The 23,508-nt window shown below is 40.7% G+C and overlaps 1 protein-coding gene across 1 annotated transcript in view; it reads left to right on the top strand.

Annotated features, from left to right (window-relative positions):
• The first annotated feature begins 536 nt into the window (after positions 1–536).
• The window catches only part of NELL2 (neural EGFL like 2), a 150,704-nt gene continuing 127,732 nt past the window's right edge, over positions 537–23,508 (top strand). Inside the window, exons 1-3 of the mRNA XM_026072422.1 lie at positions 537–591; positions 688–816; positions 20,894–21,044. Of these exons, the coding sequence (XP_025928207.1) occupies positions 537–591; positions 688–816; positions 20,894–21,044 (335 nt within the window). The remainder of the gene's footprint in view (positions 592–687; positions 817–20,893; positions 21,045–23,508) is intronic.

Here is a 23,508-nt window from a genome sequence, read left to right as displayed (position 1 = left end):
CGGAGGGCGCGGAGCGGCGGCGGCGGCGGCTCCCCTGGCGGACGGGGCGGTACCGGTACCTCCCCCTCCCCTCCCCTGCTGGCCCAGCCCGGCCCGGCGGAGGCGGTGGGCGGCTCCCGCGGGCCGCGGCATAAGCCGGCGTCCCCTCTCGCCGCCCCCGGTGTTCCCGCCGGACGGCGGGAGGAGACTGGCGCTCCCGCGGGGGCCAGCGGCAGGTTGCGGCGGCAGCAGCGGCAGGTTGCGGCGGCGGCCGCCGCTCCTAAGCGGAGGGGCGAGGGGGGAGCCGCGGCTCGGCGCGGCCGCCCCCTCCCATTGTCTGCCCGGTGGCGGAGGGCAGCGCCGCCCGCCCTGCGCTTTGTGTGCGCCGGCCCGGCGGCGGCGGTGGCGGCGGCGCGGCGGCCGCCGTGATGCGCGCTGCGGGGCGGCGGGGGGTCCGCTCCTCCCGGTGAGAGGCGGGGCGGGACCCAGCCGCTGCCCGGAGGATTTGCCGCGACAGCCGGAGCAGGGGGGCTATGGACTGAGCGCCGCGGAGTGCCATGGAGTCGGGCGGCGGCGCGGGCGCGCTCTGCTTCCTTCTCTGTCTCCGAGCAGGTAGGCGGCCGCCGCGCCGCGCCGGGCGGCGGCGGGGGGCCGCGGGGCGGAAAGTTGCGGCGGCCGCCGCGGGGTAACGCGGAGTTTGTGGGTCAGTTGCAGGTTTCGGCGTTGACCCCTCGCTGCAGATCGACGTGCTGTCCGAGCTGCAGCTGGGCGGCGCCGCGGCGGGCGTGCGCCAGGTGCCGGGGCTGCACAACGGGAGCAAAGCCTTCCTCTTCCCAGGTACGGCCGGCGCGGCCCCGCGGGCCCGGCTCCCTCCCCTCCTGCCCTGCCTCCCCGCCGCCCCCTTCCTTTTCCCCCCTCTTCTTTTTTTGACGGATAGGCACTTAATTAAAGTGCAGCAGGAGCGGGGATGGCAGATGGCTTGTTTTGTGAGTCGTGGGGCGCAGCGATGATTAATAGCACCACCCACTCCCCCGGCTCGCTGGGAAGCGCCCCGGCCCCGGCGGAGGAAGCACTCGCTCAAGTTTCGCGAGCATCGAGCCCAGCGCTGGAACGAGGCGCGAGCGAGGCAGATGGCTGAAAGCGAGAGTGCCGGTACCTACCGAGGGAAAGTGACCCTTGTGCGCCTCAATGTCGTACCCGCTGTGAAGTAAAGAAAGGATTCTGGCCTCTTCTTAGTGCTTGTGATTCTTCCTTTTTTCTTTCCTGTTTTTTTCCTTCATGTGGGGGAAGGAAAAAGTAGCGGTCATGTTCCCCCTTTCAAAAATATATTGAGGAGGATTATTCCAAAATAAGAAAACACTCCTTATACTGAAACTTATATAGGTCGGTAAAATGACTGTCAATTGATAGATGAAGTTACTGGGGTAGGCTGCTCATTCTATTTGCTCGTTTCAGTGTATTTTTTAATTTTTACACCTTAATGGTATATTGACATCTTGCATGAAGCTGGACTCAGGAATATGTTTTCAGGAAAAATCACCATCCTCATTTAAAAAAAAAAAAAAACTAAAAATGACCTTTAAAACCAAGTCTCTCATCTGAAAGCTAATGAAGTGTGTTTTTTTAGAAACTTGACTGAATAAGAGCAAGAAATACGGCTCAGCAGCTGGTGGAGTGAGAACAAATTTCTGCATCAATTTGTAGTTTTAAAATATAGGGACATGATTATTGGCTTCTTGTGTCGTGTTGTGCTAGGAGTTTCAGCTCTGATCTGGAAGAATTTCTGGTGCAACAGGCAGGAGGCTGTGTTTCCTATGCAGAGCAGTTACAATTTCAGGGAGATAAGAGCTGAAGAGAGAATTTCTTTCATGTTTGTATTAATGAGATAATTTATCAGAAGCTAGTAGTTGCCAAAGGCTTTTTTTTAAGGTGATCTCTGTAGTGGGTGTTCTTCCCCGGTATGGTCAGCGTGTGTCACTGTGGACGCTAATGTGGAGACTCATAGGTATATGCGTTAAGAAACACTGACACATGCTGTCCTTAAACGTCAGTGGTGGGCTCGCTGCTTCACAACAGACTTCTGTGAAGAGGGTTTGCAGCTGCTTAGAGTGGCAGCACGTTTGTATGGCTGTGGTTCATGTCCTAAAATAGCTGTAGTGTATAAGGTGTGGTGCTCTGATTTGAGGCCCCCCACAGTGTTAAAATAGGAAAGAGAAAGTCAAAACTCTATCTGATTCAGTGATAATAGGATTAGAGGTTTGCAAGAATAAGTCTTTTTGTTGTATATTTTCCCAGCTTTGGGGCAAAAAGATTATTAAGTTACTAAAGAATCTTTAGATTATCTTTTTTCAGTTGTCCCTCTTGCTTTGTAAAAACAATTATATAATTCCCAATTGGTTTGCCAATTTAGTTGTAACAAAAGAAGACAGGACTTTAAATTTACACACAAACCTTTTCTTTTGTTCAGAGGAATTGGGGGGGGGATAACAAGGACAAAAACACTTTGGTCTAAAATGGTGGTTGAAGTCAGTCAGTATCCCTTGGGAGGTCTTTAGCACCCTGCAGGACTGTATACACTTTCTCTTACTGCATAATTGGACAGCTGACTTTCGTAGTAAGTAAATGGAATCCTCCCTGAGCAGATAGACTTTCATTTTTCTAACCTGCATTTAGGAATATAGAAATTTCCATACTCATTCAGACCACTTTTTATTTTGCTCTTAGAGCTAACACCTTGGGAGCGTTGCTGCAATGTATGCTTTTTAATGTATGTACTTGCAGAGTGTAAATTTGAAATGTATGAACTGCTGACTTCAAATTTATTTTTTACCTCTTTTGCCTAAGTCAAAGCCTTAGTCATTAGACCCAGTTTATTTGACTAAAGACACAAATGGCTTTAAATGGTCTATGAACTTACTCTCAAAACTTTAGTGTTCCTTTTTTTGTTTTCTTCAGAAATTGAATATTTTCTTGTACAATATACATTTTTGTGTCACTTTAGTGTTTTGCCCTTAGACCTTTTTTGTGGACAACGTTCTCAGCTGGCATAATCCCTCATTTGTAAATCCCCTTCAAATGATTTGTTGTTGTGCTTCCTACTGGCCAGAAGTTCTTGCTGGTACTGTCAGCCTGAGAAAGGTTGAAGCACAGATTTCTGTTACATTCCTCTGTACAAAAATCTGCCTTTATGCACACTTAAACCTACAAAAAGGCTAAATGGAGGTCTTTGTTTTAGAAAGTAATCATAAGAGTGGCAGGTTGAGCTGCTGACAGTTAGCTGACAGTTAACAGACAATTAAAATTGTACCTACAGTTAAAGCAGAACAGTCTCCTTCAGTTTCTAGGTGAAAAGTCAGTTTTGATTGGGTAGAAATTGCTTAATTGGGTGCAGCATCAGTTTTCAGTATGAGAAATTGTTAGTGTCTAATTAGCTACTCTGATAAATTCTTCTTTCAGTAATTGATTTTCAAAGGAACTTCTATTTCTAGACCATAGAGCAGAATCCATGCTTCCTTGGTGAGGGTACTTTTGTTCTGTTATGGTCCATTCAAGAGACCTTAGGTTACTCCTTACACAGTTTCTGATTTAGAAATAAATCTAGCCATTTGAAATTTGCGGTCAAACTTGCATACAAAGTAAAAGACTTGTGAAACAAGTCTTTTGCTTATGACTTCAGTAGGATTAGATACCATGGTCTTGAATTTTAAAGCTTTTTAGATTGCTGATGCTCCTTGGTTGTAGTGGATGATAGCAGCTGAATACCACTGTAATCTGGCCCTATTTAGCTACAGGGATTTCTTTTGCTGTAGAAATGTGATTTACAAAGTAATTGTAAAATGTTCCAATGTAGCTTGTGGGAAGATATAATTTGAGTAGAAAATAGGAGGAAGTCTTCCAAAATGTTAGTGTTGCTATATATGAACATTTGCCAGCACTTCTAGCCAACAGATTATTATCTCAAAATATGTTGAGAAGAAAATTATTCTTCTGGCCAGAGTATCAGAACAGAAGTCAGAAGATCTATGGCATAAACTTCTTTTTGCTGGTGACTCGTCTCATAAGTTATTAACATTCTCAGTGCCTCAGCTTTTCCTTTGCAAAAGAGGGATAACATTTAAAGTAACACCTAAATCAGAAGGGTGGATTGAAGTGTAATTAATGTGTTTGAGGAAGGCTTTGAGCTCCTTTTGGAGACCTGCCAGTTACTGTTATTCTTGTGCTTCTTTCTTTGTAAATATACCACATTAACACAATTTGAGCAGATAAGTGGAGATGAAAGTAAATGTAGCCATTTTCCTGTGCAAAATATAAGAATCTAATTGCTGCAAGAGCACTTGTTGCACATGTAACTGTTTGTCCACCTCTTTTGAATTTTCATAAACACAAACAACGGGCTGGAGAGCATTAGGGTTTTTGGATGTATCAGGAATATGACTCAAGTCTGAGCATGTAATTAACATTAAGCACTTGCAAACTCCCACTGAAGCCAGGTATTTCAACTTGTAATAGGAAATTGCTCTGAAGTATGTGAATCTAAGTAAGTAAGGACTGTAATAGTAACTTTGTTTCTTTCTGATAGTCCTCTATGCAGCAACTTTCTCACCTGCCTTCCTGATTTCAGACTCCATATTACTTTTTTTAACTGCTCTTGCAAGTAAATACTGTGAATCAAACTAGCCTTGCTCAAAGAATTTGTACAATAATGGACACATCTTTCAACCACCTCCAGCAGCTGTGGAGAGTGTGAAGGTTCCCTATAAATCAAGAGGAGAGAGGCACAAAGTAAACATGAAAGCAAGGTGATGTATAAGGAAAATATACACCCATCAAAGGAGAGAGCATAAAGGGAGGATAGAGTCAGACGCTTACAAATGCAGGAACTTTTTATTTAAGGCAAAAGTAAAAAAGGCATGACAACATGAAAATGAGAGAGCTTGTATCTTTGGAATGAGTTCCAAATTTTATATTCAGATGAGCTTTTTTGCCAGTTAGGATATGTAAATTTTAACATGGTTATAAACAATGCTTATGTAATCTTGATGAGGAGGGACAGTGCTGGAGGCAGTATATGGTAGATTATGATGGGGAACAAGAAGTGCTATAAAACACCAAAGAGCTGATTTAATCTGTCAGTACGATGCATGAAAGGACTTAACAGTAGTGGTTTTTTTGAACTGGGTCTTGCTGGCACAAACTACTGGCAGAAAATAACACTGAAATAGGCCACTTCATGTAAATGGCTTATTACATATTGTTGCATGGCTAGATAATTAGCACAGTACTTAAAAAATGCTAGCAAGACAATATCACTACTTATATATCCAGTATCCCTTGGAAGGATCACTAGCTTCTGACCAATGGTATCATCTCTTAATATCGCTAAAGGAGCTAGAAGAGCAGCTTTAAAACTAGATGGAAGTAAACTTTCTCTTATTATAAAAATAGGATTTAAGTTGGCTATGCACCTCACATGCTTTTTTCCTTGCCACCTGTCACTGGAACTATGGACAGATGCTCTCTCCTGGTTCCAGCTGAGCCTGCTGAAAATGTTACTGTTCCCAGCTGCTTTCACTGCCCAGTAGCTAGAGGTTACTGTCCCCACAACTTTTCCAAAGCAAGAGATCATATAAGCACTCCCTAATCTGCTGATGGCAAAGCCAGCCAGCTTCTGGAGCTAACCTGGCTGCCTGCAGTGATGTGCATTAGTGAGTCCCATAAGATCTCCTTCCTCCAGCTGTACTAGAGACCAGAGTCCTCTCCTAGAGGAGCCATAACAGACAGCTGGAGGAGAGGGTGCTCATGTCACCAACTGGCATAGCTGACTGTAGAGTGAATGTCTATTTGCAGCTTTTTTTGTCTTGCAAGCAGTCTGGTTTCTCTCTCAGAATCAATGAATCCTCAAAATGTGGGACCTCCAGCATAGAGGTCACCTGTGGATATTTAATATTCCCAAAACTTTTTGAAGGGACAAACCAAAACCCCTGTCCCATAGTTTTGGGAAAGACTGAAATAACTCCAGTACTTACTAAAATGAAACTTTTTTCAGTGCTAGAAATGTCTAGTGTAACCAGTTACTCTGACAACTCAGTTGTCAGAGAGATCCAGATTTTGAAATACCTAGAGCAGCAGCTTAGGCCTCCCACTGCTGCCATCTTGGCCCTTCCACCTTCTGCACCTTCCAAAGTAGACTCCTGCACCTCTGCGTTTGCTGCTGATAGTAGCTGTTGGGGTAGAGCACAATTTGGGTTGAGATTACTGCTGGGATGGGGGCTAGAGGAGAGAAGCCTGCAGAGCTGGGTGACTCCTGCTTCTGCTGGAGCTTGCAAAGTGGGGGACGGCTGCTGCGAGACAGCCTCTTGCTCCGCAAGTAAGAGCTGAATACTCGGCATCTGCCTTCTCTTGGCAGCAGTAGCAGGAGGAGATGTTTGGACAGCATTCGCTGCTTGAAGAGTCTGCCCAAAATGTAGGAAGTGATATGTGAGAATCCTGCTTGCAGTTTCTATCCTGAGCCATGCTGAATTTACATGACAGCTCTCTGTGCATGTTTAGCTAGGCAGTAGACAAGTACACATTCTTTATTGCTGAATAATGATAAATATACCTGATATTGGAGACTGTGCTGCACGCTAAATACTGCCATGCTGGCTTATTTATAAAAGATGAGAAAGCTATTGAAAGAACAATATTGTTGACTTGTGAATAAGAAGGAAGAGTATTGGGTAGAACTGAGGAGTGGAATGTAAATGTGGACCTAATATACTGCAGGTGCCAAAGAAACTTGGATTTCTAGAGAAGAGATGCCTCTAATCCCTATATGTAGTCACTAATACCTAGTTAATGCAGAATAATGTTAGGGAATGATAGAAAACTTGGCCTGTAGCATTTAGGGATTGTAACTGTCTAATGCTGAAAGTTTCAAATGATGTCTTTGCTTTATATGACTAATGCACATTCTCAATGTGAAGGCTTAAGTGTAGAGCAGTAATGTTGTTTTAAGAATGACTCTAAAAATGATGTCACTGTTCATTGCAAGAAAAGAGACTTCACATAAAATTTTCTGTTTTGCTCTGTATTTTTGATTTTTCTATAGTGGACTTTTGGGGGAGGGAGCGGGGAGAAGAAATAAACAAAAATTAAATATTCCCTCTGAAGTCCTTGGGATTTTTGCAGGTATTTTCATCTTTTGCCATGTGTCTCAGTATGGGTGCTTGGCACCTTCTGGCATATCCAAACAGCTTAGACTCTGCAGGAAGACCAAGCGTGGGGAGAGAAGATACGTGCTTGCTGATGCAGTCACCATAACTTACCTGCCATGATCCTGGGGGGAAATAATGCCAAACAACATGGTTTCCACAGCTTTGGCTCAGCTTAATGGGCCAGCTAGAGCCTCCTGCCTCTGCCACTTTGCCCTCCCGAATAAATTTATACCTGCATTTAGTAATCGGCTAGTGTTCAACTCTTCTTGTTAGGAGGAATGTCATATTTTGCAAGTAGTCTCATTGACTTCAGTAGGATTTTTGTTGACCTGGTGTTCTTCACAGCCAGGTTGCTTCAAATATCTGCAATAAATAGAAGTCTCTGGGGCTTTCTTTTCTATTGGGACAGTGTAGTTTGTCTAAAATATTTTTTATGACAGTTTTGTTGCTTTGGTTAACTCCAATGACCATGCTCCATGTATGCACTCAGTGTTGCCAAAACCAATTCATGCTTATTAACAACAGCCAGAATTGCAGTTACTTGCTACTAGATTTGCAATCAGGCCTCTTCTAAAATCTCTCAGATACAAAACCCAAACTAGGATAGTATTTTCCTAGGGCTCAACTTGGCACATTTATTTGGAAGCTGAAGACCAGTATGAGATGTGGCTCCAGGTCATATGTGGAAGGAAAATACAGGAAGACAGTGTCGGTGTGGTGCTATGGGGCTGAGGCTGTGCTTGTGCCTGGGGAAGGGGAGCCAGACTGCTGCCGGTGTAGCAGGGTGCAGTGGTCTCAGCTCAGGTTGAATGTTGTGCTGGCAGTGAGACCACATCTGTTTCAGGTGCTGGAGAGAACCTGGCACCTTGCTGCATGTGTGTTACTGGGAGGGGAGGGGGACAGGCACAGTGACTGTGCTGGGCAGCTGGGTAGCTGTCAAGCACATCTTTCCATATTGCTGGGGGAGGATTAAATTAGCAAAGGGTAGTGACGTGGGAAGGCGAGGTCTTGCTACCCTTATATAACTGTTTTGTTGTGACATAGTTCTGTGGTGGTGTAGAGTGGCTGAGACTAGCTGGGCAAGGGTTTTTTATATTTTTATTTATTTTATTGCATCAATGTTTGCGCTCCAGTGAGGTTTCAGAGAGGACAGCAGCATTTCCTATATGTTCCTTCATGTTGTAGATTAGCCTTAATGTCTGTTTCCTCCCCTCATTTTCACACAAGGTTAATGTTTGCTTGAAAGACCTGGGAAACAGGTTTCCTACACTCCTCTTACCGCTTGCATTCTTCTAGTCTGTATTCACCAGGGCATAGGGATGCTGGCTCAGGAAAGTAAGAATGGTTAATTTTGCTACTTCCACTGCATCTTAAGGAACATACAGAACTAAGCTTGTAAGTTATTTAAAACCAGTGGATAACAGCTGGAGATTATATATAGCTGTCACAGGAAACTACACTTTCATATAGTTACTCTAAAGTTCTCTATATGTTGTCACATTTGGTTATATGCCAAAGTGCAAATCCACTGAGCAGCAATGTTTTCCTATCTTAATTTTTAAGGTAGAGCTGGGTATGGGGCAAAGCATTATACAGAACTCTGAAAAAATCGTTGAAAAACTACTTCTCACTGAGTTTTTCTGTCCATCTGTTTTTTCTAAATCCCTCAATATTTTGTCTCAATGTTTAAAATGTAGTGGTTTGTCCATCTCGGTGTTATCCAACAACTTTTCACTGGAAAATCTGAGAAGAAATATGATGAGGGTACTTCTATTTTAAGTTTTTGCCTGGTCATTTATTGTTTTCCATGATGAATATCCATTATGACTGCTTACTTGGATATTTCCGGTAGCTCTCACTGGACTTTAAAAATTTAAGGAAAATTTGTTGTGAAGATGTTATTTAAGTCAGGGTCCCATTCAGGGAGTAAATTATTTTTTTTTCTTTAAAACACTTAGGAAAATTTGCTGTAGTCATTTTTAATGTGCAAGATTTTTGCAGAAAAAAATTCAATATTGATGTTAATATCTTTTAGTTTGCTTTTCTTTCATGCACACTTTTTCATGTTCTTGATGACTTCAGAGAGAAATAGGAGTTTAGAAAATTGACTTCTGTGTTTTGCCATCTTGGGAGATGCTACTCACAACTCTCTGTACTGCAGGAAGGTGCTAAAGTAATGGGCATGATATAAAAATATGACTACACTAAAAGAGAATTCTGAAGATGGTGTTCAGAAGGGTTTTAGCAGATTAACATATTTGCAGCAGCAACAACATTGTTATGATAGACCTCAATGTTTCCAAAGGAGCCATTACAATCAATGTTGCTAGTGATCCATAACTGAGAACACTTTTAGTGGAATTTTACAGGGGAAATTGCCACTCAAAACATAGAGACCTACAGTTTTAGAGTTGTTCTCTGTTAGACTGGGTAATGTTTGTACTGTTTTCCCAGTATAAATGCTTATATAAGTATAATTTGACAATGGTAATGTCCTCACTGTTTATCTGATTGAAAAGTCACTGTAAAGAAGGCACGAACCAGCCTTGACTCCAGGGCTGGAATCTGAGTCTCTAAATACAAGTGCATAATGAACCAGAGAGGTTCCAAAGGAGCTTTTGTGGTTTGGAGGTCAATAATCTGTGTTTTAATAGCTCCCTAAACATGTATTTGTGTAATGGGCCATGGCTGTTCCAAAGGCGCTCTGAAATTTCCTGTAACACTAGCTAATATCTCTTGAACTTGAAACAGTCCCCAAGTTTGCTCAGCACCCATTCAGGGAGTGGGATAAACATGAGGAAAAACTTGCGTACTCTGCTCAGTAATGCTCTTAATCTCCCCATACAGCATTAGCATTTGAAGTATAAGGAAAGCATGTTATATTAAGAGATCTGGAAGGGTGTGTGTGTTGGTTTTTTTTTTTTTTTTAACTGTGATTGTGTTTGGGCTACTGCATTCACTTCTGGGTTTCTCCATTTCCAAAAAATATCAAAAAGAAAAACAGCAAATCTGATACAGTAAAAAGGTCTGGTTTACTAAGACAGATTCTGAAAGAACTAAGTATGTACAGCTTGTCCAAGCAAAGACAAAAGTGTTGCGTAGGTGTCTAGTATTAGAGTCTCAGAGATTTAGAATGAAGGAATTATTTAGTATACAAAGAGCTAGAACTAAATAACATAGTAAGTGGAGAGGATTTAAGATAAAAGACTTTTATAGTAAGCTAGTTTATATTGTAGAATAACTACTGAAAGGAAGTGGTGGAAGTCTCCATAATTTTGATTTTGTACAAGATAGCTAATGCTTAATTTTTTTTTATTTCATGCTGTGTTGTGGTCATTGTGAGACATTCAGTTAATAAGCTGAAGACAAGGTAGATGACCCTGTAAGTCTTCCTATAGTCTGGAAATCTGGGTTGTTCCAATATAGGGAGAGACTTTCAAAGGCAGGGAGTATCGAATACACAATACTCATTAAAATCAAACTGGTGCCTGTGAATGCTAAAATAAATACTAAAACTGTTCTTAGGTGCTCTTGTTGATTTTAATTGTGCTCAGGTAAAAACAAGCCTACAAGAGCAAGGAGATCAGGATTTGGATGCATTCTAATTTTAACTCATCCAAGTTTATAAATTGTGCATGTATTTTAAAACCCATGACTAATTCACTGGGGCTAGCAGGCACATTCATATAAAGCATGGATCCATTAATATCTGGTTTAAAAAGAAATTTCTTGCAGGAGAATATGAACTTTTGGCTTCCTTGGGACTCTAGGAATTGCAGCTTGAGTCCCAGTGTGTATCACAAAGCATGGAATTTCTTCACTTTGAGACTCACAATTCAAAATTTTTCTAACCTTTTTTTTTTCCTGGCATCAAAACGAATACCAGATTAGCAGAAATTTTTCTGAGAGTCCTAGTAAGATATTTTGGTTACCTGGTGCTATTTCCCTCCCTTCAGTCATGACCCCTTGGCCCACTGGCACTGTTCCCCTCATTTCTTCAATACCTGATTTCTCTTTATGGTTTGGTCTCCTAGCTTCTCTTTCCATCTGCTGCTGTTTGCTCAGTCCACTGCCAGAGGCCTTTGGCTAGCAACAGAATTGTTGGATATCTGGCATGGTTCAGACTTTTTTTTTTTTTTTTTCCAATGATGGCCTTGCTGTTTTTGTTGTTGGGATGGAGGTTTGGGTTTTCTTTTAAGAGGGGAAAAAGAAAAAAAAATCTGAGTTGGTGATCGACCCTTTTCTTCAGTCAGAAATTAATCTATCAAATGGACTGCATCATTGTGGTTATATGGAAAATAAAGATCTATTTCATATTAATGCTTTCTTAAGCTCACCATTGTATACATAGACTGAAGATAATTAAGTTTTAATGCTTAGTTTGAGCCAAAGACTTTTGTACCCCTGATGTGAGTACAAAAAATTGTACAGCAAAAGCTAGGATGAGAACTTCCAACAATAATCCCATTGCAAAGATGGAGAAACCATTAGGTTTCTAATAGGGGAGAAAAAAGCTAAACCCTCCAGGGCATCAGCAAATGCAGGCCTCAGGTGGTGGCTCCTTTGGAGTAGCCTTATAGGTCCCGGGAAGAAGGAACTATTGAGAGAAAATGACTGATCAGAGACCATTAGTAGGTCTCTGAGTCTTACTAGCGCTTATAGTGAGAACCAAGTGAGGAAGAGATGTGGCACGTCGGTCGAAGGATATAGAAGTGTCTGCACCCAGCAGCATCCTTGTCCAGAGGTGCCCTGGTGGTTGCTAGTCTCCTACCATCTGTCATCCCATGACCCAGTGCACCATCCTGGCTGTGACCAAAATCAAGCCAACAAACAAGTGCTGAAATATGATACATTTGAGAAGCCTGAATTGTGCAGTATCTTCTGGGAGAAGGGTAGTTCATATAATCCCATTTGATCTACATCCAGCGTAATCTGCTTGCGTGGTTTATTATTGCTGTTAGTTTGCACTTTATTGTTGATAATTGATTCCACTTTTACCTTGATAGCAGTTTCCAAGTGAAAAAGCAGGCTAACAGCACTGCTTCCTCCTCTGGTCTTCTCCCCATGGTGTCACTTGCATAACTTTATAAATCCTGGCCACACTACATGACTAGGGCCTGGAAATAAATTCAGTCTCTTAGCAGTTCTCATGTGTGTCGTGCCTTTATTACAGTACCAGGAGGGCTGGAAGACAATATATTATTTTTCTTGTGCTCTTCAGTCTGTGTCCCAGTGTTAACAGCATTTCTCAGTGCGATTATTTTAGTTTGTTGTTAGGTCAGTTTGACACAGTGTGCTCATATGACAGTATGCAGCCAAGCATAACTAGGTGCATATGCCACAGATGGCAGTAGCAAGGAAAACAAGACAGACTTGATTTTTCTCTGCAGGTTTCAAGGTGTTCTCAAAGCAGCGTCTAGAAAACTGTTTTGTTCCTAAAAGGGTGCATGTGAGTGTGTGTATGTGTATATACACATATATTTATAAAGCTATACTAGCTGCAACCTTTTAAATGTAGCCAGAACCTAATTTAAAATGAAGAAGCAAACAGAAATCCCACTCTTTACTAGTTCTGTATCCTTGTTCAAATATAATTGGTTTTATATTGGTGTTGGCCCCAAACAATTTAAACTTCATTGTAAGTAGCAGCACTTGGTATTACCTACTAGGGAGCGAATAAAAAGTCTTCAGAATTTGAAGAGGGATTGATAATAGTGTTGGAATACAGACTGGGGAGAACTAGTAATCAAAATGCTATTGCATCTTGTAATTGATAACCCGGAAACTATAAATCACCAGAAAACTTTACAATAATAAATATCTGATGCAGAGCTTTACGACACACTCTAATTTCCGAAGAGTTGAATGTCTATAGCAAGAACAGATGTTGTCTTTTAACTTTGTCATTTTGTTATCATGTAATATGTCCCCATTGAGTAGCACCCTCTCTCTTGGTGATTGTATCTTGCATGATGACATGCTTACAGTGAAAGAGAGTATTTCTTGTAGGCAGGGAACAATGGTTTTCTCTATCATGTACATGTTTAGAAATGCCTGATAGTACTTTTGTATAGCGCTTGTGCTGTGTTGGTGCGCTCATTACTTTTCCTTTCAGAAATAAATGCTCAGGGGTGCTCGTAGGCTGTTACTGATTCACTACTAATAGATTTCAGTGTGAATAAACCTGATCTTCATTTTCTTTGACAGTTTGGTGGGAGTTAGTTGTTTTAGTAACAATCTAGAATGGTAGGATCTGTTTCAGCCTCCAGTGCGAGGAATATAGACTTCTAATCTAGAGCCTGAGAAATGTAAAGCTCAAGTTTTCTTAAAATTAGGTTTCTCATCCTTTTATTTGCAAAAGCTTGAAAAACTGCCTATAGAAATATGCTATTTTACATACTGCAACTAGAACTTTCACTGTATTTATTTATCTATATTTTTTGCCTGCTGAGTCTGAAAGTCATGAAACCCTCAGACGTGGATCCTTCATACTTTTGAACGAGTGCACATGACTTGTTGCTGTGCAGTCAGGCTGCTTTACCTTACAGTAGATTGCTCCTGCTTCTAGCCCTGGTGGTAATTCCTTCCTTGCCAAAGGGACCACAGCCTGATGCTCAAATGAATTTTTATAGTGGTGTAGATCTAGCTACTTGATGTCTCTGAATTTATTTCCCTGTGTTGTAAGTATCTACTTATCAAACAAAGGTGCTGTAGCTGTTTGCAGTATGCTGCTGATGAACTGAGGCTCACCATTATTGAAATAACGTTTCCCTGATCTGTCATCTACGAAGGGAATTGCCCTTAGCAGCAGCACTGTTAATTTGAGAACCTCACAGGAACGGCTGGATTCTGCTTGTGCAGTAGGTGGCTAGGGGTGGAAGAAAGGATACAACTTCCCCATAATATGATCTAGCTAAATGTTTGTACCACAAATAATTGTTTCATATCATAAATCCCAAGATCATCAGGGGTTTCGCCATGTTTGATTGTATTTTAGTGGGTAACACCTGACCAATTGTGTTGTAGACTCACAAGGATGCAAAGGAGGCTATTTTAGTAGGGGAAATAGGTAGTCAGACTGTGAGAAGATAGGCTTAGCATTACAAAAACATTCGGCTCAGTATGACTTTCCCTAGTTTCCAGAAGCGGCCAGTATACGAACTCAGAGGCCTAATCTAGTCACTAATATAATGAACCTCAAACTAACATTGAATCATCTTTTTTTGCAGAATGCTCCTAGGCAGAAACAGATTTTCAGTGTTGTTAATATATTATGCATTCACTGTAAAATAATACAGCCATAGTTTGCCCTGGACAGTCTTGGTTTTGCAAACTCTGTCCTAAAGTCATCCAAGTCAGTGCCAGGAGCTGGCAAAAATGATTGAGGGCTTGCTGCCAGTCAGTAATCAGATTCTACCATATCAGGTAGAGGGTTCCCCCCTCCCCTCTACTAAATATGTTCTATTTTCATTTCATCTGGTGTAGTTGACAATTTTGGATATCCCTTTAACCTTATTTAAAAAGGGGGGGGGGGAACCTTAACAAACTAAGCAAAAATCCCTGGGACTTTGACTGTGGAGAACAACACATTACTAGTAAAGCACTTTGCATAAGCGATCATCATTTCATTCAAATACACAAGCTACTTCAGATTAGACAAGGGAGTTAGGTGCTTAATGACGATTTGGTTACTTCAGGTCAGAAACATTGCAGTTGTACTGAAGCATATGTGTCCAGGTTCAAAGTACCTTTTTCCCCTCCTGTCCTGCACTGGATTTGTCTTCTCAAGCTAAGCCAAAATGACTTTAATATTTTTTTATATTATATTTAACGTACACACAAATATATAGCTTGTAGGTAAGGTAGAGTTTTGGCTGGAAGTAATGATTAATATTTTTGAGGCTATCAGTATAAACAGTCAATATAATTAGGGAGGAAAAAACATGAGTTTTCAGAGACAGGTCCTTCTGCAGTCTCCTGTGTCAGTGTGTTGTGACTCCCTGTAATGTACAGTTGTGAGGCTTTACAGGTAGAGCCCAGGTCTGCCTGTTTTAAGCTGGACAATAGCCCTTGCTGGATGACACATCCAATGTGTAGTTGATATTCAGAATAAGGAAAGCTGCGGAGGAAAGGTGATAGGAACCTCCCGCAAGAATAAACTGACACTTTCGCCATTGCTTTTATTTGATGCAATGGTTTGGCTTCAAGTCAGTTTTGTTTTGATTGTTTAGTTTACTTACTTTAAGTGCATTTTGCCCTCTTCCTTCCCTTGCTCACATCCATTGCAGTTCTTTCTGCCTTCATCTTTCTTTAGCCACTGCAATGGAGGTAAGACTGGAGGTGCACAGAAGTGGGGCAGATGGTGTCCTGCAAGGGCAGGCACAGCCTGTGGGGTATGTCCCAAGGCCCTGGCCATTCAAACTGGGAAACTTATTGGAGTCCTTCCCTGCATTCACAGGTTTTTATTCTGTGGAAACTGTGTTGCAGACAATTTTAAGGAGCACCCAGGTGCAGGTGGGTCTGGGAATACCCCGGCTGGATGCTGACATACAATTAGACCTCAGTATTCACCCAGGCTCGAACTGGACATTGCTCCTGGGCCCCTCAGGTTGCATACAGCCTTTTGGAAGGGAGTGAAACTCTGGGCCCAGTGGGAGCCTTATAGAGCCAATATTTACTCTGTTTTAGTCTTTTATAGTATAACTGCAAAAAACTTCCTCCCAAACTCCTACAGTTTGATCTCCTAGAGCTTTGGAGAAACTAAATCAGGTTGATGCGGTTTTGAAAAATTATAGCTGCTTCTGTTTTGCCATTCTTGCTGGAACAAATGGAAACATTGGGAAGGAATGAATAAATGCGTAGGACAAGTAGTTCAAAATGTTTTATCAACTAATGTCTTGCGTATTGGTTCAAATAGTCAGGTATATAAAGGAACCAAACTAATCAACTGTCCCACTGAAGTATCTAAAGCATATTGTAATATTGCAGGGTTTTAGTCTAATAAAGATTGTTTTACTTCTTTCTTTCTCAGCTTTCATTAGTCAGTGTTACAGGAGTGCGAATTTGGATGCTCTGTGCTCTACTTAAAACCTGTTGTACCTTTTCAGCCTTGTAAAGAGTCCGCACTTGGACTGTCTTCCCATTCTGCCTCTTTAGCTAAGAGAAACTGTGCCTGCTTCAGCTACTTAGATAAAAGCACAATGTAAACAGTCTCAGATATTGTTGCCCTTTGTAGGCTGTGTGAAATTCTTAGTTAAGAAAACATTAGCCAAAAATTTTAATAAGGAGAAGTGACACTGAATTTATTCATATAACACTGATTCCAAATAGTGTAGGAAAATAAAACAAAACTGAGCTAGCCTTATTATGTTCTTGAGATTGTTTTTACCCTGCAGCCCTTTTCCTTTGCTCACAAACCACTAGAATTAAATTTGGGCCGTTCAGCAAACCTAGTCAGATACAGAATTGATTTATAGATGCTGCCATTAGAAGCTGATTGTGTGCACATGAAACTGGAACTGTGGAGCCCAATTAATTAGAATCCCCCCTTCAGAGGTTCTTCTGCAGAAGTCTGAGATTTTTATAGTTCAGTTCATACTATATGCTTAGCTTTAGATGCACTTAAGAGCATACCCTTTCTTAGGAGAAGGTACCCATTCCATTTAATAACTTTGTTTTTATTGTGAACTGGAAAACATCTGTAATGAATGGCTTGCCCTTAACCATTTTTGCATGTTGTCAAAGTGTAGTTGGTGATCTATTGGGCAGCTGCATTAGTGTTCAGTGGTAATTGGAATGAGTGTGCTAGTTTGAAAAGAATGGATCTAGTGGATCAAGGATCTTTCAATGATCTCTTTTAGAAATCCACCTGATACTGGCCTTGAGCAAAGGGTGCTCTGCTTCATCAGTCTAGTAGTCACTTCAAAAGGCTGTTATTTGGTACAGTAGGTATGAACTGACTTATTTGCAGTAGCAACTCCGAATGGCCCTGCGTTTTGGCAATTTAATATTCTGGCAGGTAATATGACAACAGTCTTATATCCTGCTGGAAGCCTATATATTAGTCCACTCTTGATCAGAGTGGATAGTATTGAATGGTACAGAGGAGAATACTTCTGCCTGTATTTGAAATGCAAGTTTAAGGTCATGATGAACGGACTATAGGGTGCCCAGGTATGATTTTATAGATAAAGGGACAGAAAACTCTCCACCCTATTTTTTGGGTAATGAATCACAGAGGGGACATGAGAAGACCTGAAAAAAGATTCCTAACTTGCTGATGTAGAAGTAACTGTTCCTGTGCCTCTCTTAGTGTAGCGATGCAGAGTGGAAGGGTTGTGGACAGATCCCCTTGACATCTAGGGTTTGTTTCCTTGCTAAAGCGTAGTTCATCTGTAGCAATGTGTTTGCATTCCCAATAACTGCAGTTGGAATTAATGGAAAGATAATCATCTATGTGCAAACAGAAGTGGCCCCATATAATGGTAGCTGTATTATCCATATGCTTTCTGCCATTGGTTGCTAATGGGAAGATCATATTAACTTGGTAGATATTATTTCTTTTCTAACTGAAAAATTGTGGATTCTAGTTTTTTAAGCAAAAACAGTGTATGTGGACCACTTTCCTCTTCCAGCACAAAACATTTACGAGATTTCCACTGTTAAGTTGTGACAGTAGTTAAAGCCAGGAATGATGCAGAGGGTTAAGAGTGTAACTGGGCAGAGAGCACCCTAGTGTCTTCCAGGATTCACAACTGTGCAGAGAAGATCTTCTAGGTTCTTAGTGATCCTTGGGAAAAGGTGGTGGTTCCACAGTTCTCATCTTCCCTCTTACCTCCGCTTCAATGTGTTGAGGGAAACCTGAAAGAAACCAGTCAGACTCGGACAATGGAAGCAGAATGAGAACAGTTAGGGAATTTTCTGCAGTTTTGCTACTTCTTGGCATTCTGATGTGACTTTCTCTTTTCTCTTTTTGTTGGCTTTTTTCCCCTTCCAAACCTCTTCCTTTCCCTTCCTCTTCTCATCTCCTATTTTCCCATCAAATTCACACTCAATATGTTTCCCTCCGATCATTTTCTGCTGCCATATTAAACACTAAATATTTTGTGTCCATCTCAATGTACATCCATAGACATTAATAGTATCTATTCAGTACTCTCAATGATTCAATAGATTCCTGCATGCTCACTGTCTAGCTTAGAGTAAGATTTATGGGACCAAACACAGAAGCTGTTGAATGAAGGACTTGTGCAGCTTCTCTGCTGTCACATTAGTGTAGATGTGTGCTTTATCAGCTCTGTATGAGTGGCAGGAGGGTGAGAGATGATGTGGAAGTCAACTAACAATCGTCATAGCCTTTCTTCACCCTTCACTTTCCTTCTAGCAACTCTGGCAGTGTTTCAGTTGAGGGGGAGTCAGCCAGAATTAACATGGAGTGAAAAAGTTTAGGGTGTTCATGGGGTATACTTTATACCTTTTGTTTCTAGGATCTCATCTACTGAAGTCAAAGCAAAATATTTCTATCAAGAAAATACATAAGAAACATAGAAAGTTGGAGAGACAAGAGTGTTATTACAATGTAGTAACAATTATTACAATATAAGCAAGATTTCGCATATTCCAGTAGTCTCAGCTTGCTCTTGTTTTGTTCTGTCATCTTCTAGTTTGAATTGCACTGCTCATCTTGACTGAGACTTCTGAGATTGCAAGCCCTTAAGGCAGAGGAGCTCTGCTCATTGGGGCAGAGGCTCTTTTGACTATGCATGCAAGCACGTAAACAAAGTTTTATTACACCTCATCAGATCTTCCGTCATCAAAATGAAATTGTTTTAATTTCAGTGTAAACATGTAATATGGTTGTGGGCCCCACACCAGACTGTGTTAAGGGCTCTAATTATGATGAACCTGCAATAGAAAAGGATGTTGGTTGGGCTTCCTAAGGTGAGAAGACAACCTGCAGACAGGGATGGAGGATGTGCTTTGCATCTAAAAATTGGTCTCTACATGCTTTTAAGTGAGTTCCACATTTGCATTTTCCTGTATTCTTCCCTATCATGATAGGGAAGTTGCTGCTAAGAACTTGAGTTCATAAGAACTCGTGATAATGATTAGAGAATGTTCCGTGTGTGTCCGTCCTTTGCTCTGTCTGGTGGGAATGGACTGTTTATGTTGCTGAAATTGTTAATGCAGTTAAACTATCTTCCAGCATGCAAACTGGTGTCATTCCATTCTGTTAGTGTCCCTTGGCTAAAAATAAACGCTTTGATGTAATTGTATTTGGGTTGCTTTATAATTTATTAACAGTTCCATTAAAATACCGTGGATGTCTGCTACAGTGAGGGAGTTGCGCAATCCACAGTAGAAGAGATGTGAAATTTCACAAAAAGCTTTAAAGTGCTGCTTTTTTTTTTTTTTTGTCTTTGTTTTCCCTTCACTTTTGGATTCTCCTTTGTAAAGGAAAATGGATCCAATTCAGCCTGGTGTGACACTGTGTAGGAGCTTGGCTAGGGCTTCTGGGGTATAGAAATTATTGCCTTTCTTAAACATGTCTTACAAAATATTCCTGTTCAATAAACCAGAATAAACTGTTAACTGTCAGTAGAGAGTAGCATTATTATAGATACGGCGTAAAGTATAAACGTGTCTTCAGAACAATGCTTACTGAGAGCTCAGCTCCAGTACTGCCAAGAGAAAATCAACGCTTCTATTGCAGTTAGCTCTCTACTTGTTCCTGTCCCTGAATGAGTGTCTCTGAGTTAAAGCTGGATGGTCAAATTGCAATGATAAGCTTATGAATTGATTTAGGTTCTACACAGTTGATTACACACTCTAATGAATTGATTTTATGCATTAAAAACATATATTAAATTTTTTTCTAGTATAATGTGTTGTGGAAAACCTGGGAATTGTTTTTCTAGCATTTGACATCTTTAGTAAATTATCTCTCCAGAGGGCTGAAGGTTGGGCCTTTTGTATTCTTATCTTCTATGCAAATTCAGCAGAAGCATTGTTTCAGTCCTGGTGGTGTGTGGGCTCTTAAAAGCAAAATCATTTTTTTGTGTGTGCAATTACTCTGACAAATGTACATGACATCCTGTGCAAGCAGCAGCAGCAACATTATTGCACAACTAGAGTATATAGTGATTAATTTTTGACAATATATTTTGAGAGATGGTGAATTTTAAAGCTCATTTATAACTCTTACTTAAAACTGAGTAAGTTGTTCCTCAAGAGCTGCTGCTTTTTGTTTTTTAAAATTAATTGTGCATAGATACTAAGCATAGCATTTTTTTAGGTGTCATAAAATAGTTGCTGAGGTCCCATTTCACAGCTCAGGCTCATATTCAGTGTTGTCACTCTGTGCAATAAAGTGTAGATGAGCTGCACTGCTAGTCAGTCGGTATTTTGTATGAGATATTAAAAGTACATATGGCCATCCATGGAGAAAGTAAAATAGGTATGATCCTGTCTTTAACAAAAAAGAAAAGAAGAAAGGCAAAATAAAATGGATGACTTAGAAAAAAATTTTTTTTCATTGAAATGACTCTCATTTGATGTAAGACCTGGTGCTTAAAATACTTTGGTCCCTGCTTTTGCCTGTCTGTGCATTGTGCTGCTAAGATGTAGCTCGTTATTTTGTTGACTCTTTCAGTTGAGGGTGTAAAGTAAAATAAGGTTGTATTCTGAGTGTCTTTTCTGTATTTTTTTTATTATTTTAGATACTTCAAGAAGTGTGAAGGCATCTCCAGAAACAGCTGAAATCTTTTTTCAGAAGTTAAGAAATAAATATGAATTCACAGTCTTGGTGACCTTAAAGCAAGCCCATTTAAATTCAGGGGTTATTCTTTCTATTCATCATTTAGATCACAGGTAAGTACTGCTACTTGTATGCTGGTAAATGGAAAGCGTATGTGTTTGTACAGTCAAAAGTTGAACATAAATTAGGGGAAAAACTGTTGTGTAGCAGGTCACTTGCAAATACTTATTGTGTGTGTGTATGCATATTATACAGATTCATGAAAATTCACGAATCCAAATCTGCCAAGTGAAAGTGGAGCAGCTATTGCTCTTTAAATGTCTCTTGCCACTAAGGGCATGAAAAGCCAGTTCTCTCTGGTTATAACTGTAAGGACCACATTCTGAGCTGGTGTAAACCTTGGTCACATCAGTATAGCTACATTGATTCACACAGCCTGTAGCCCTGGCCCTATAAGTGCACTTCTTCACCAGTTAATTTTTAACACTGCAGATAAGAGGTGTGGGGGGGTGTATGGGGGAGGGTGATGGTTTTTTTTTTTTTTTTTTTTTTTTTTTCCTTCCAGGTTGTGGGCATACACCTACATTGAATGGCAGAATACTTAGCTGGGAATTCTGTCAGGCTTTAAAGGACTAAAGCAAATGACACTGAGCATTTGAGGATTCTTTTTGATAGGATAACAACTGCTAGAGATAGGAATTATTCTTTATTTCCATCTGAGTAACAGCTATTAAACATAACCACCCTGTGATTCTGTAACAGAGTAAAAAGGAGTTTAAAAATGTGCACTTTCTAAGCAGTTATCAGCACAAGCAACAGATGATCTCTGCTTTTGCTTCATGGTCTTCTGTACAGTCCCATAATACTTTTTTTTGAGTCTCTCTGAAAAATAAAAGAAAAATTAAGGCAAAGACAGATGTTTGAGGGAAAACAAAACATCTGTTGCTCTTATGAGTGTAGAAGTTTTCATTAACAAGCCTCAGTTTTGTGCTAGAAGATGGTACAATAGTAGCTTTGTACTATTTCCCAGAGGCCCCATATTCTGCAAAATCTTTAAAAAATGTTCCCAAGGATCATTATGCCAAGTTTATAGAAGCATCTTTAAGTGGTGTAGGGGAATGCTTGAATGCCTCCTAGATGATGTTCAGCTGGTCTTTTTATATCATAGAAAAGCCAAGTGGGTCCTCTGTTAATTGTTACCTACTTCTTATCTCCAGGAGTGGGCAGTGTGTAATGGACAGAATTGGGCAGCTCTGAGTTTCTAATTCAAACTACGCTGCCATATGCAGAAATATCCCAGATGAAGTCTGTTCTGTCACAAGTGACAGTCTGTTCACAGGGCCAGCTGTGCCCTATCAAAGCTTGTTTTTACAGTTGTGAGAAGAGCACAGGTTGAGAGTTGGTTGTGCTACAGATGTGACTAACACAACTATATACTGAAATTTGAAAATGCGAGATGGAGTCTTCATGTGCCAAAATAGCTGCAGAGGTGGGGAAAGAGATCAACATGAAACTGAGTTTGGAAAAGAGTAACTATAGTCTTTTTGAGAGGAGCACATGACTTTTAACTGTGGCTGGTTTCTTGCCATTTTTGGTAAGCTGGGAACTCAGATTGTCACCCAGGAGGTGTGTGGTGCCATAAGGAAGGTTCTTGCCTTGTATTTGTTCTGTTTGATGGACTAAAACAGGTAATTGGTGGCTCTGTGTACAGGGACAACAGAGAGCACGTGTTCATGTAGACATGCTCAGCTTTCCTTGCCTTACGTTAATAAAAGGGGCCTCTTCTTTTCTGTCATCCTTCTTCTGTCTCTATCACATTCACATGTCAGATTTGCCAAAGTAGCTGTAGAAGTGGTGAAAGAGATCACAGATATGAAACTCTCTAGGTAGAAAAGAGTAACCATAGCCTTTCTGAAAGGAGGCAAGGCTTGCTATAAAACCTTTCCTGGCTTCAGGACTGGCATGAAGAAGGAAACATACCAGATTAGAGCAAAAAATGTATGGTGTATTGAGCAAAACTTGACAAACATGAGCTTGGAGAGTGGCCAACTGGAAGGAAAAACTGCTAGTTAGTCAGCAGAAAAGAGTGATAATAAAGTACAAAAAAATATGTTCCATGAACTTTCATTAAAGTGTTGTGGAAGAACTTGGAGTATCCCTTGGGAAAACAACCAGTCCTTGCAGTAAGACTGGACAAATAGACCTGCTGTTGGTCTTATGAGATCAAGAACACATTAGATTGGTTCTATCCAGCTATAATAGAGAAAAGGAAAGGTTAAAGCAGTGTTGGTTTCCAGATCATGTGGCCATACAAACATAATAGTGACTGGAATCTGGTTCAACTATATCATCTGCTCATACTCATTTAAAACATGGTTGTAAAAAGGATGACGAATAGGACTCTGAGAATCTACTTAATGTATATCGGCATATTCTTAAGAATGGATGATTAGATTTATCACAATATAGGAACGGCATCCTTTATATGTTTTCAAGAAAAGTCAGTTAAGATTTAAATATTTTCAGGTTTTGTGGATACATTTTTCATCTCTTCCTCCTGTTTATCTGCATCTTTTG

This window comes from Apteryx rowi, unplaced genomic scaffold (assembly GCF_003343035.1).
Source record: "Apteryx rowi isolate R43461 unplaced genomic scaffold, aptRow1 scaffold_341, whole genome shotgun sequence".
Lineage (NCBI taxonomy): Eukaryota > Metazoa > Chordata > Aves > Apterygiformes > Apterygidae > Apteryx > Apteryx rowi.
Note: the sequence above shows the minus strand (reverse complement) of the source record. Positions and strands in the feature narration are given on the sequence as shown.